The sequence below is a fragment of the Cupressus sempervirens genome, chromosome 3 (assembly GCF_028749045.1).
Source record: "Cupressus sempervirens isolate cs-2001-9-10 chromosome 3, ASM2874904v1, whole genome shotgun sequence".
Lineage (NCBI taxonomy): Eukaryota > Viridiplantae > Streptophyta > Pinopsida > Cupressales > Cupressaceae > Cupressus > Cupressus sempervirens.
In genome coordinates, this window is record NC_143120.1 from 645,800,909 (window position 1) to 645,814,023 (window position 13,115).

The 13,115-nt window shown below is 36.0% G+C and overlaps 1 protein-coding gene across 1 annotated transcript in view; it reads left to right on the forward strand.

Moving 5' to 3' along the window:
• The first annotated feature begins 7,748 nt into the window (after positions 1-7,748).
• LOC149568350 (carotenoid 9,10(9',10')-cleavage dioxygenase 1-like) overlaps positions 7,749-13,115 on the forward strand; it is a 52,322-nt gene continuing 46,955 nt past the window's right edge. The window contains exons 1-6 of the mRNA XM_089816716.1: positions 7,749-7,793; positions 7,934-8,033; positions 8,252-8,314; positions 9,055-9,168; positions 9,425-9,606; positions 9,839-9,904. Of these exons, the coding sequence (XP_089672842.1) occupies positions 7,749-7,793; positions 7,934-8,033; positions 8,252-8,314; positions 9,055-9,168; positions 9,425-9,606; positions 9,839-9,904 (570 nt within the window). The remainder of the gene's footprint in view (positions 7,794-7,933; positions 8,034-8,251; positions 8,315-9,054; positions 9,169-9,424; positions 9,607-9,838; positions 9,905-13,115) is intronic.

Sequence of the window (13,115 nt, forward strand, 5' to 3'; positions counted from 1 at the left end):
CCTCCTCATGTAGATGCTTGATGTGTTCAGCAAATTCCTCAGCTTCAGCACTTGTCCTTTCCCCTTGTTCTATCTTCCTCAATTCTGGTGCAGTCCTTGGGCTATTCCCATATACAAATTGAAATGGTAATTTTCCAGTACTCCTATTTACAGAGTTATTATAAGAAAACTCTACCTGTGGTAGAATCAAATCCCATCCCTTGGGCTTATCCCCAACTAAACATCTCAGCAAATTGCCCAGACTTCTATTTACCACTTCTATTTGGCCATCAGTCTGTGGGTGATGCGTGGAACTGAATTTCAAGTCTGTTCTCAACTTATTCCACAATGTCCTCCGGAAATACCCCACAAATTCAGTATCTCGGTCAGAAACTATACTCCTTGGAAGACCATGTAGTCTTACCACCTCTTTGAAAAACAAGTCTGCAATATGGACAGCATCATGAGTTTTGTGGCATGGAATGAAATGTGCCATTTTGGGGAACCTATCAACCACCACGAATACTGAGTCATTACCCCTTTGTGTCCTTGGCAATCCAAGAACAAAATCCATACTTATGTCCTCCCATGGCCTTGATGGAACAGGCAATGGCTGATATAGGCCAGTATTTTGACTAAACCCCTTGGCAACTTGACAAACCTGGCAACTTTGTACAAACTTCTTCACATCCTGTGTAATTTGAGGCCAAAAATAATGTTCTCTAAGAATGGAAATGGTCTTATCTCGACGAAAATGTTCTGCCATCCCTCCACTGTGTTTCTCCTTAATCAGATTTTCCCTCATGGAACTCCTTGGAATGCACAATTGACTACCTTTGAACAACATGCCATCTTGAATCAAATAATCTAACCACTTGGTTCTATCTATAGCAATAGGTTCTTTACAAGCTTTCCATGCTTCAGAAAAATCATGATCCTCAGGGTACAAATTCTTGAGTTCATCAAACCCAACTACTTCAACCTGCATTGTTGTAAGCAACAACTTTCTCCTACTTAGTGCATCTGCAACCCTGTTAGATTTTCCACTTCTATGCTTCAACACAAATGTATAACTCTGCAAGAATTCTACCCACTTCATATGCCTCTAATTCAATTTACCTTGGCTATTTAGGTACTGTAATACCTGATGATCAGTATACAAAACAAATTCCTTTGGCAATAAATAATGCCTCCATTTCTTTAAGGCCTAAACTATTGCATAGAACTCTTGATCATAAACAGAATACTTCTTCTTTGCATCATTCAATTTTTCACTAAAATATGCAATAGGCTTACCTTCTTGGCTTAATACAGCCCCAATAGTGCTACCACTAGCATCACAATCCACCTGGAATACTTTTCTAAAATTTGGAAGTGCCAACACAGGCTGTTCAGTCACCTTCTTCTTCAGCAATTCAAAACTTCTTGTAGTTGTTGCCATCCATTTGAACTCTTTTCTATCCCCTCTTATTGTATTAGTTAGGGGTGCACATATGCCACTGAAATTCTTAATAAACTTCTTGTAAAAACTAACCAGACCATGAAATGATCTTACCTCAGTAGGAGACCTTGGAGTAGGCCATTCCAAGATGGCTTTTACCTTCTCTGGATCCATTTTGAGACCTTCAGGTGATATAACAAATCCCAAATAGACTAACTCCCTTTTTGCAAAGACACACTTCTTTAGATTAATTAACAATTTCTCTTCCCTTAGCCTTTCAAGGACACTACGAATATCCAGTAAATGTTCTTCCAAAGTCTTGCTGAAAATTAAAATATCATCCAAATTGACAATAACAAATTTTCCCAAGAACTTCTTAAGTACCTCATTCATGAGCCGCATGAAGGTGCTTGGGGCGTTCGTCAATCCAAAGGGCATGACTAACCACTCATAAAGACCCTCCTTGGTCTTGAAGGTTGTTTTCCACTCATCTCCTTCTCGAATCTGTATCTGATGATAGCCACTCTTCAGATCTATCTTTGTGAAGTACTGAGCTCCACTCAAGCAGTCCATAAGATCATCCATCCTTGGTAAAGGAAACCGGTACTTGATGGTTATCCTATTTATAGCTCGAGAATCTGTACACATCCTCCACTCTCCATCCTTCTTTGGTGCAAGTACTGCAGGTACTGCACATGGACTCAAGCTCTCTCGAATCAAGCCCTTCCTCAATAGTTCCTGAACCTGTCTATTTAGCTCCTCTATTTCAGTAGGAGTCATTCTGTGAGTAGCCTTGTTAGGCAAACTAGCTCCTGGAATCAGATCTATCTGATGACTAATTTTCCTTACTGGTGGCAATCCATCTGGAACATTATCAGAGATAATATCTCCAAATTCCCCTAGTAAATCTGAAACTTCAAATGGTATTTCACTAGTACCTTCTTTATCTTTCCTAGGAATCAAAGCATAGCACATACGCTGATGTTTCATGCCATCTAAAAACTTCCTTCCATCAACAAGACAAATCCTAGCACTGCTACATACCTTTTCACCTTCCTTTTTCATGGGCTTCAATTTGTGGCTAACTCCATCCTTTATCAGAGAGTATGTGTTTGCATGTCGATCATGTATTGCATGTCTATCAAACTTCCATGGTCTACCCAACAATAGATGGCAAACATCCATCGAAATAACATCACAGAGAACTTCATCATGGTAACTCCCAATTTTGAATTTTACTAAACATTGTTCACTTACCAGGACCTTATGATCATCTTTTACCCAAGAAATTCGATAGGGCTGGGGATGTTTCTCCCTCTTGAGCTTCAGCTTAGAGACCATCTCTTTTGATACCAAGTTATCAGTGCTACCACCATCAATGATCACATCACAACATTTACCCTCACACTTGCATCTGGTACAGAACAAACTCCTTCGTTGTCTTGGTTCATTCTCACCACTTAGTAGGACTCTTTCATTTACCAAGGTCTCTCCTCTTTTTGCATCCTCTGAATGTGATGATTGTGCATCCTCATCCACATGAGCAACCCTAGCTTGGCCCTCAGCTCTCCTATCTATCCTTCCTTGTCATTGAGGGAATTCAAAGGCACGATGACCTTCTTCATTGCAATGGAAACAGGTACCACGGAAGCCTCCTCTTCCTTGTCCACATCCTCTACCTCTTCCTCTTTGATTTCTAAAGTCTTGATCACGGGAGCGGTTGAAACCCTCATTCCTCTGGTTCCTGCTAGTATCCTCATCTTCATTTTCTTTTGAGTTTCATTGCGGCCTCCAGATGATCTACCGCTTCCCCTTCCTCCTTGATCGTGCCCTCTTTGTCTTCCTTCAAACCTTTTACTCAGCTTCTCTTCAACTCGTAGGGAAAACTGGTATGCTTCTTCAATGCTGGTCATTCTTACCAGACTTAATTCCTCCTGGATGCTAGGTCGCAACCCACTGATATAACGAGCAACCTTCTCCTTATTTGCTTCTGCATGGCCCGCTCTAATCAGGAGTCGGTAAAACTCCTCTATATATTCTTGGACTGATCTTCCTGCTTGCTTTAACCCATGCATCTTCTTAAACAGATCAAGCTCGTAGTCCACAGGAATGAACTGCTTCTTCAATTTGTCCACCATGTGATCCCGTCTTGTGATCTTCTCCTTTCCTCTTCTAAGTCTTTCTAGTTGAATCTCTTGCCACCAGATTTTGGTATGGCCTTTTAGTTTGGCCTTTGCAAACTTAACCCTATCTGGGTCCCTTATATCCTCATACTCAAAGTATTCTTCCAGTTCATTGATCCAATCGATCAACTCATCTGGTTTCAAATTTCCCGAAAATATACCCACTTCAATTGTAGGTCTTTTCCCAAACTTAGTAATGGCCCTAAAAAGCCTTTCCTCTACAGGATTCAAAACTTCCCCGTCAACTTCCATTACTTCCTCTTCATTTTCATCCTCACTATTGTCATCTGCAGCAACATTTGCTCCTCTACGAAGCTCCTCTTGCAATGCTTTTACCTATCTCTGGAGGGCTCTAACCTCCTCAGGATCAATAGCTCTGGGCCTTCCACCACACTCTCTTCGTGGAGGCATCTTCTAACTCGAACCCACAACCACACAGTCCTGGTGCAAACTACCTCACAGTCGGCACTCTGTCTACACACTCAGGAAAACCCGCTCTGATACCACTTGATGGGGACACAACCCAACAATAGAATGGACACAATAGAAAAGGGAAATTATATTAACTGAGAAAATAAGCTAGTACAAATAGTGCAGAGAAAGTAAACTTCAAAACATGCCCTACGGGCTTACAATAGCATAAATCTGGAGACTATTCCTCCTTTTAGCCCCTCCTCCCAAGCTCCAATCCGAACTGCCTTTTACAATGCCAGAAATCTCCTTAAATAGACCCCGGAGGGTTAAGGACTAGGATTACATTCTAGAAAGTTCTAGTAGGCATCCACCGACAAAATAGAAGGTTCCAGAAGCTGCGTTAGAAGTCGGTGCAAATCTAGAAGAATCCAAAAATGGTAGCCGAACTTCCGGGAGGCATAACTTTTGAACTGTAGCTCCGATTGACGAACCGTTTACATTTTCGGAAAGCTCTTGAAGTGCTCTATAGCCCTATGGACAAGCTTCGCTCTTCCCCCATTTTTTGACCCTTTTTGAGGTCATTTAATACCCCCAACCTGACTTTGAAGCTTTCTTAGGAGGTCTCCATAACCCGAAAAACTACAATAACTTTCAAACCGTGGGGCCTATTGACCTGATTCTTTTTTTGGAATGCTCTAAATCATGATTACATTCATTTGGCCAATTCACACCTTCTAGTTTACCGAAATGATGGCCCAAATACATGCTCCTATTTTTTTGGGATTTTCAAACGCACTGATAGTTGAACTATGAGAGTTGGAACCTTTATTTGAGCCAAATGGGTTTCCAAAAATGTAAAGACATGAAATAGAAACTAAGTCTAAGTACATTTTTTTGGGTGACACAGGATTGCCCTTATACCTCTAGATGCTCCTGCATCATTTATACAGATGAAGAGGTGCGATCTTCAAGTGTAAAGCGTATTAAAATTCTTGTTCTATTTGATAACATGAACAGGCCTGCACCTGAGGGATTGTATGATCCAGCACTCGGTCCTCTTCATCAGTACAATAGGTGAGTAATAGAGAGTTTGAGAAACTGAGTTAAAAATTGCTGAATGTTCATGGTAATGGAGGTTCTATGTTTGCAAGTAGAACTCTTTAAAGTGCAAAAAAAGAAGATAGAATTGTTTTGAATATCTCAACTCTTAGTTGCAAACATTTTACTTCAAAGTCGGATTACTCTTATTATACATCTTTCCCAATATAAAATTCATAGCTAGCAATGAATAATCCATGCCTCTAAAAATGGTCCTTATTTGATGAAAAGGTTTTAATGTTTTGTATTTTAAATTTTTTTTGAATATCAAGCCCAAAATGCCAGCATTACCACATAAGAACAAAACCATCATTTTGGAAAAACTTTGGTTGAAATGGAGAGCACAATTCTTTACCAGCCACATTGTCACCTAAAAATTTCTAGGAAAGTAGAGTTTGTTTTTGTGAATTTTCTTTTGCATTTGGAAATTAGACAACCAACTATTGCCTAGTCAACCATGGTAGGCATGGAGCTTTTTGGTGAACTATTGGGTTCCCTAGCTATTCAAAAATGATCCTGTTTAACTTTTCTTTTTTTTTTATCTTGTCTACTAAGAAACTTGATTTTGGCTAAGTTACCAATGCTTTAGAAAATTTGTTTATTGTCAAATTTATTTACCCTTGTTTTCCCTCTATTTTAGAGCATCTATATCATATGTAAATTAATTTTTTTGTTAATTGAAAGTGGTTTTTGGATAACAAACAACCCACTGAAAATATCAAACCTAGATTAATATACATAATACTGTAAAATATCTTAGAATTTTTGTTGGTTTAGATGACGAGCATCCTTTAATTTTTGGAAGTTTTTGTCTTAGGATTTTCATTTCCAAAATGTTCTGCATAGAGGAGATGAGATTACCTAATAGTTTTTTTGCAAGAAGGGAAAATAAATTTAGTTTAATCTGTAGCTTTCTTTTTACAATAGAGATTTGAACTTAACTCTCCATTGTCACAAAACAGCTCTGAATATAGTTTGAGGAAACTATAAATGATTGAGGTGAGCAGTTCTAGTGGGGATAAATCATGATAAATGTAGGAAAAAATCACTTGTAGTTGAAACTTAACAAAAGTGCTTTGTAAATATATCTTTTTGTGATGTTTTTGAGTATCCTGTTGTCACTAGGAATTTTAACATTCTAATAAAAGAGAAGAAATGAGATAGTATATTCTTAGAAGACCAATTTTTTTGGAAGTGCCTTCAAACTGTCTTATTATCATATTGTCAGACAACTAGATGTACCTAAGGATGTTATTATTTATCTAAGTTAGGCTTAGAAATTAATTTATTTTTTGTTATAAAGAGAATATGAATTTCTCCTCCTTGATCCAAAACTATATAACAAGGGGACATGAAGATTCCAAACATGCGAGTGGTTAAGGCTCTTGGTATTATAGAATGATGCATTTCATTTCTCATTTTTGTCTCTGAAGAACAAAACAAGAGGTTTGAAATGTTGGAGAATATGGTATATATGTGAGTATATGGAAGCACATCTTTGCTGCAGTCCATTGCAAAATGCCAAATCTCTCATGACTGAGGCATAAGGTTTGCACTAGACACATGTTGGGCACAAGCCTTAATTATGATAATTTCCCCCCCAAATGGTTTGGAATGAAGATGCTAAGGGATGCAAAGGAGGACCAATCCTACTCAAGAGGAGGGCACCCCATCAAGATAACTCATTTGAACTGTCTAGTATTTGAGAGTAAGCACTAAGTTCACTTAAAAATCTTTAAATTTAGTATCTATAGTTTCATGTATTGTGCTAGTATACAATATTAGAGGAAATGAAAGGAAATATTTTAGTGTCTTATAATGTCCTATGGAACAAACATGCTAGTAAGTTGCATTATGGTAGGTGGCTCACAAGCTACAAAAATTTATAAATGAGCAAGATGTGTTATGTAGAAAGTTAGATGAACTCAACAAGTTGCACTATCCTGGGTGCTTCATAGACCATCATTAGGGAGCATAAAAATGTTGGATCACAAACTAGCAAACCATATTATGGTAGGTGATTAGAGTAATCATCTGTTGGCCAAAAAGTTGCATTATGCTGGGTGATTTATAAACTACCATTGCTTAGGGAGCATATAAATGTGATGGATCATAAACTAGAAAGCTGCATTATGCTACTTGATCAAGCTAAGCTAGTGATGATAGCATCTTACTACTATATTAGCTATACCACCATTGAACTCTTCAGCCCAAAAGCTATATGAAATAATGGGGGGGGTGAAATAGAAAGAAGATTGGATGAGGCCATGTGGGAGAAACCAATCTTAAAGCACTTGAGATGGTTCACAATACTCCCAATCTACTTCCATCAATGCATGTCATTTATAATATGTACTTCTTTGAATATTGTCTCCCGTTGGGGTAGTGTCTGCAACTTTATGCACCTTTTTATTGGTTTGACCCTATGAGAGTGACCTCTTTTTGCTACCCACCTAATGGTATTCTGTTAGAGCCTATGGTAGGAGGCAGAAAAACATTTATCCTCCCTTTCGAACTATGGTGCACTTTATTTTGAAACATTCTAGACATGCTTGCCTTCAATGCTCATGAGAGAGAATTCCCACTAGAGAAATTCCATCAACTATCATTTAGTGATAACCTTTACGGCTGCCATGGCTATTGCATTCCATCAAAGTGCATGCTACTACCAAAAAAAAGTTTCTCTATCCTTCATTCCTGACCCCCATCTGACTTCTACCTTCTCTAACCAAAGTCAAGTTGAATAGAATATTGTTAAAGTAGAAAGATTTTGTTTGAAGAAAATATTTATAATGATTAGTCTACATTTAATCTATAGGTTGGAGATCTTAAAGGAATATTTGGACTTTCAATGGTCCAGATACATGTGTTATGTACAAAATTTGGTGTCTTGGACATGTCATATGGAGGTGGAATAGGCAAGTTCTTTAACTTAGGAACCATGTTGTGGGTGGCATTTTCTTAATGCATGGTGATATTCTTTCTTTTAATATTTTATAAATGCACCATTAGTTATATATTGCTTGTTGTGAGAGAAATTTGTTAAGTTGGTAAGAGCTGATATTTTGGCATCTGCAATCTTGGCTCTTCTATATATTTCTTTACTTGACTAATATGAGTTTTTCATATTATGTAGCCAACACAGCACTTATATATCATCATGGGAAGCTACTTGCACTTTCAGAGGCAGATAAGCCTTGTAATACTTTCTCTTTCTTCCCTTTGCCATTACAATATTTCTAATTGGTTAAGCTAGGGAATAGAACCTATTCGATCTAGTGATCCTCTGAATATAATAAAAGTGATTGAATAAAATTTTAATACCTAGTGCCATGTCTTATTACCACATAACAGCGCATAAAATACACAATGGTGAAATCTTCAAAATTTGAAAGCATATATGGATATAGCTTGAAATCTATTTTTAATTCCTTAATCTCCACAACTGATGCCATTCACAGTTGCACAAAAATTTACAGCACTATGTGACAATCATCCTATTTTGTTCCTATCTTTATACTAATTTAACCAAAAATCAAATATTCTAGGAAACTAGATATACTTAAAAGCATATTTATCACTTATAAGGATAAGATTAAAGATTAGGCCAACTGACTAGTGAAAAATTATAGGTAAGACTTATTTGGCTAAATAAAAGATTTCACTTAATCACTACAATGACGTACAAGATAGATTAAGTCAAAGCACTTCAAACTCAAACACATTCACACTGAACCTATGCATAGGTTCCTATCTGAAACTGCTAACATGAATGGAATTCTTCATCAATAGCTTGTCTATTAGCATATTTGGTACCCTGTTGATTTTTTATCTTTTTCTCATTTCATAATAGGATACAATAGGTATGAAACTATTTAGTGTTTTAGGGAAGGAAAAGTAATCCTATATTGAACTTATTTCTTATTTTCTCCTTTGTAGATGCTCTTCGAGTCTCTGAAGATGGAGATTTGCAAACTCTTGGATTGATGGATTATGATGAGAAATTACCTCATTCATTCACTGCACACCCAAAGATTGATCCAAATACAAGTAGCAGAACAAGTTCTATTTTGATAGTTACAACTTAATGCAGTTAAGAATGTTCAAGTAAGCTATAGGCTATTTTAGAATAAAAAAGAAGAATCAAATAACTATAATGCACAACCAAAGTTTGATCTGATCACAATAGCAGAACATGTTCAAATTTTATAGTTAATGTAATTACTCGTAAAGGATGTTTGAGAAAGCTATAGACTGCTTTAAAATATAGATTTATGTGCCTGATCACTTTTTCCATTATGTACAAGAGAAATGTTTACATTTGGCTACCAACATACTCCTCCCTATGCTACTTATCAAGTTGTCACAAAGGAGGGAATAATGCTTGATCCAATTCCCATAACGCTTTCAAAGCCTATCATGATGCATGACTTTGCAATAACTAATAACTATGCAATTTTCATCGATCTTCCTCTCTATTTTGCCCCAAAGGTATTTTTATTTTAGAGTAGTCCTTTATCATTGCCTTGCTATTTGAAGACTAGTATGGAGAAGTTATTGGAAACTATCTGAACTCAAATAATTCAGCTATATGAATAATGTATTTAAAGCCTTAGAACTTTAGATCCTTTTTGTTCCTCATAAAGAAAATATAGGATAGAGGATGTCTATACATCTCTTCAGAATAAATAAGATTGCTCAATTTTACTTACTGCTATCTCAGGATATGGTGAAGGATGGAAAATTCATTATTTCTTATGATACTACAGTGAAAGCACATTTTCGTATTGTATACATGAATATGCGGCCTCTACTAACACACACACACTTCAACACGGTCTTTATTTGCAGATTCATCCTAGAATGAGCATTGGATTGCTCATCCAAAAATCAGCCGGCAAGGCAACCTATTGCCTTCTATCTAAAGGGATTTTGCTTGTTAGATATCCTCAGATTTGAGGTGTTAAGCAACTAGACCCTCTAAGAATGAAGGATTTAAGAAATGAAATTAATCTATATGATTATGCATATTAATCTACAATGAGAAATGCATTCTAATCTAAGAACAAGTAAAGGAAACTAGATTAATCATATGCATATTATGCTAAATAAAATTAAGCTAAGGATGAAAATGTATGTAAAATATGAGAAAATGTGAGCAAATGTGAGTATGAATTCCAGCAGCAATTTGATGCAAATTCCAAATTCATTCTCTCTAAAATGAAGAGCTGAGGGTCTCTTAAATAGACTTTCCTACAATCCATCAATGGCTTAGATTGATTTCAATCAGTGGTCAGGATTAAAGGTGAAGTTTAGTCATAAAGGAAGATTCCCAAATTAAAGGGAGTTAACTGATTTAATTTGAGTAGAATAAGGAGTTAACTGATTTAATTTGGGTAGGATAAGGAGTTAACTGATTTAATTTGAGTAGAATAAGGAGTTAACTGATTTAATTTGAGTAGAATAAGGAGTTAACTAATTTAATTCCTTTTTGATCAATAGTGAACTAGGAATTTCCCTTTTTGAACTAAAGAAGGATTTTGGAGAGATATTTAAATTAATAAAATGAGATGTACTCTCATAAATATATTTCCTATTTAATTAAATAATTTTATTTAATTAATTAGAGACACTTTCTTATTTAATTAAATGACTATATTTAATTAATTAGGAATTACTCCTATTTAATTAAATAACTTTGTTTAATTAATTAAAGAATAGCCTTCCATTTAATTAAATAATTTTCTTTAATTAATTAGAAATACCTTTCCCATTTAATTAAATAATTATATTTAATTAATCAAGATAGGCGTATTTATTAAATTAAATAAATTTAATCCCATAGTACATTAGTCTTAGGAGATAATTTAATTTAATAAAGTATAAATACTTTTAAATTAAATTATAATTAAATCAAGTAGGTTTAATGCAACTAATATGAGTACGTACAATAGGAATTAAATAAGAAATGTGATGAATGCATATTAGGGTCTTCTGCATCTAACAATTAAGTCAAGTAGCGAGTTAGATGAAGAATGTGTCTAATGAAATAGGACTTGAGCAATGATCAAAATAGACCAGAATTGGTATCATGGAAATGAGCCAATTTTGGGGTATTACATTTTGCCCCTCTTTGAATGAATGTGCAAGCAGCATGTTCAATTCAAAGAAAATCAAAAAGTATGATGCGTAGATCAAAAAAAAAAAGATTGGTTGTGAAATTGATTTTACGGAGACCAATTGATGAACTTTTAAGGACTATCTCTAGAACAAAGGTTAATCCCAAGGAATCCAAGCAGAATACCTAGATACCTAAATTGAAACAGATAAGCTTTTAAGGATCATCTCTAGCACGAAGCTTAATCCTAAGGAATCTAGGTAGAACACCTAGATACCTAAGTTGAAACAGATAAGCTTTTAAGAATCATCTCCAGCATGAAGCTTAATCCTAAGGGATCTAGGTAGAACACCTAGATACCTAAGTTGATAAGATCTAATTATGAGTCACAGAATCATCCCCAGAATGAGGCTTGATCCTTAGGAGTCGAGGTTTAGACTGTCCCGATACCTGTCCATCAGACTGAGACCAAAAATGTTATAAGATGTGATCAAATGATGAAAAGATGAGGTAGATGATAAGGATGCCAGAAAGAGGAGGACAAGATGATAAAAAGAGATTGGTTCTAAAATTGATTTTATGGAGACCAATTGATGAGCTTTTAAGTGTAGAACAAGAATCTTAGTGTTCAAAGAACATTATCATTAAAGCAAACATTCACAAACTAAAACTATATTCACATATGAGATTAGACAAAAGAAACAATTAGAGAATGCAAACCCATAAAAGGAAAAACTCCATGCTTCCTTGATTTTGTAGATGTGTCCTTTGATGTGGATGTATGCTCAAATGCTCAAAGTTGCTTCAATGGTGGAGATGGATAATAGAAAATTGGTAGCTTTGTGAGCTCTCAATTTGGCATTATAAGGGTATGGGTATGGCTTTTGGCTCTCAAAAGGGCATGGTAACTTTAGCTCAAAGATTGTTGATGAAATGGCTTGGAATGGGATTCAATTTATAGGCTAAGGGGTAGAGGGATGGAGGGCTTAGATGCAAGGATGGATGAAGGCTTAAGGAGGGCTAGGATGCACTCAAAGAGGAGCACATGGATTGTGCTTGTTTAGTACCAATGGGAAGGTGACACTTGTCACAAGGAGGATGAGTGTGAGAGGGTAGGGTAAAGGGTTGGTTAAAGGCATGATGAGTGGGGTTGAGTATGTAAGAGAGATGTAAGAGGAAAGAGTGTGGAAGAGGGAAGAGTGTGGAAGATGGGTGTAAGAGTCATGAGTGGGCTTGTAAGAGTCTTTTATGTTTTGTAAGAGCACTCATGACTTAGTGGTTGGGTTTTTTGAGGGGAGACTTTGGTTTGGATTAGGAAAGTCTTAAACTTGTTTAAGGAATGTGACAACATTAGGGGGTGGATTAGGCTTGAGTTTAGGATTAGATTAGGGATGTTAGAGATGTACAAGTGGATGGCATCAATGAGGGTGGGTGAGTTAGTGGCTAAGCTAGGTTAGTATGGGTGGATGGGGTGGATTAGGCTAAATGAAGGATTAGGGATAAGTTAGGGGTTTCTAGATTTTGAGGATTTTATTTATCAAATATATTTATTTAATAAATGGGAATTTTTGGAATTAGATAGAAGAATAGGATTTAATTGATAAATAATAGGTTATTTGATTTATCAATTAGGACTATAGATGATTAATTAAATTAATCAACTAGGGGATGGCAAAGGATTAATTAAATAGGAATTTAATTAATGATGCCTTTAGAGATAACTAAATAAGATTACTAAAGCGGTGTAATCAAATTTAGGTGTCTACATTTTGCCTCTCTTTGACATAGTGTTGAGACAACACTATTTCAAAGAAGTTCGAGTGAAGACAACATGAGGAAGATGTTTTAGCAACAAGGTTGCCCCAGTCTCGAATAAGAGGAG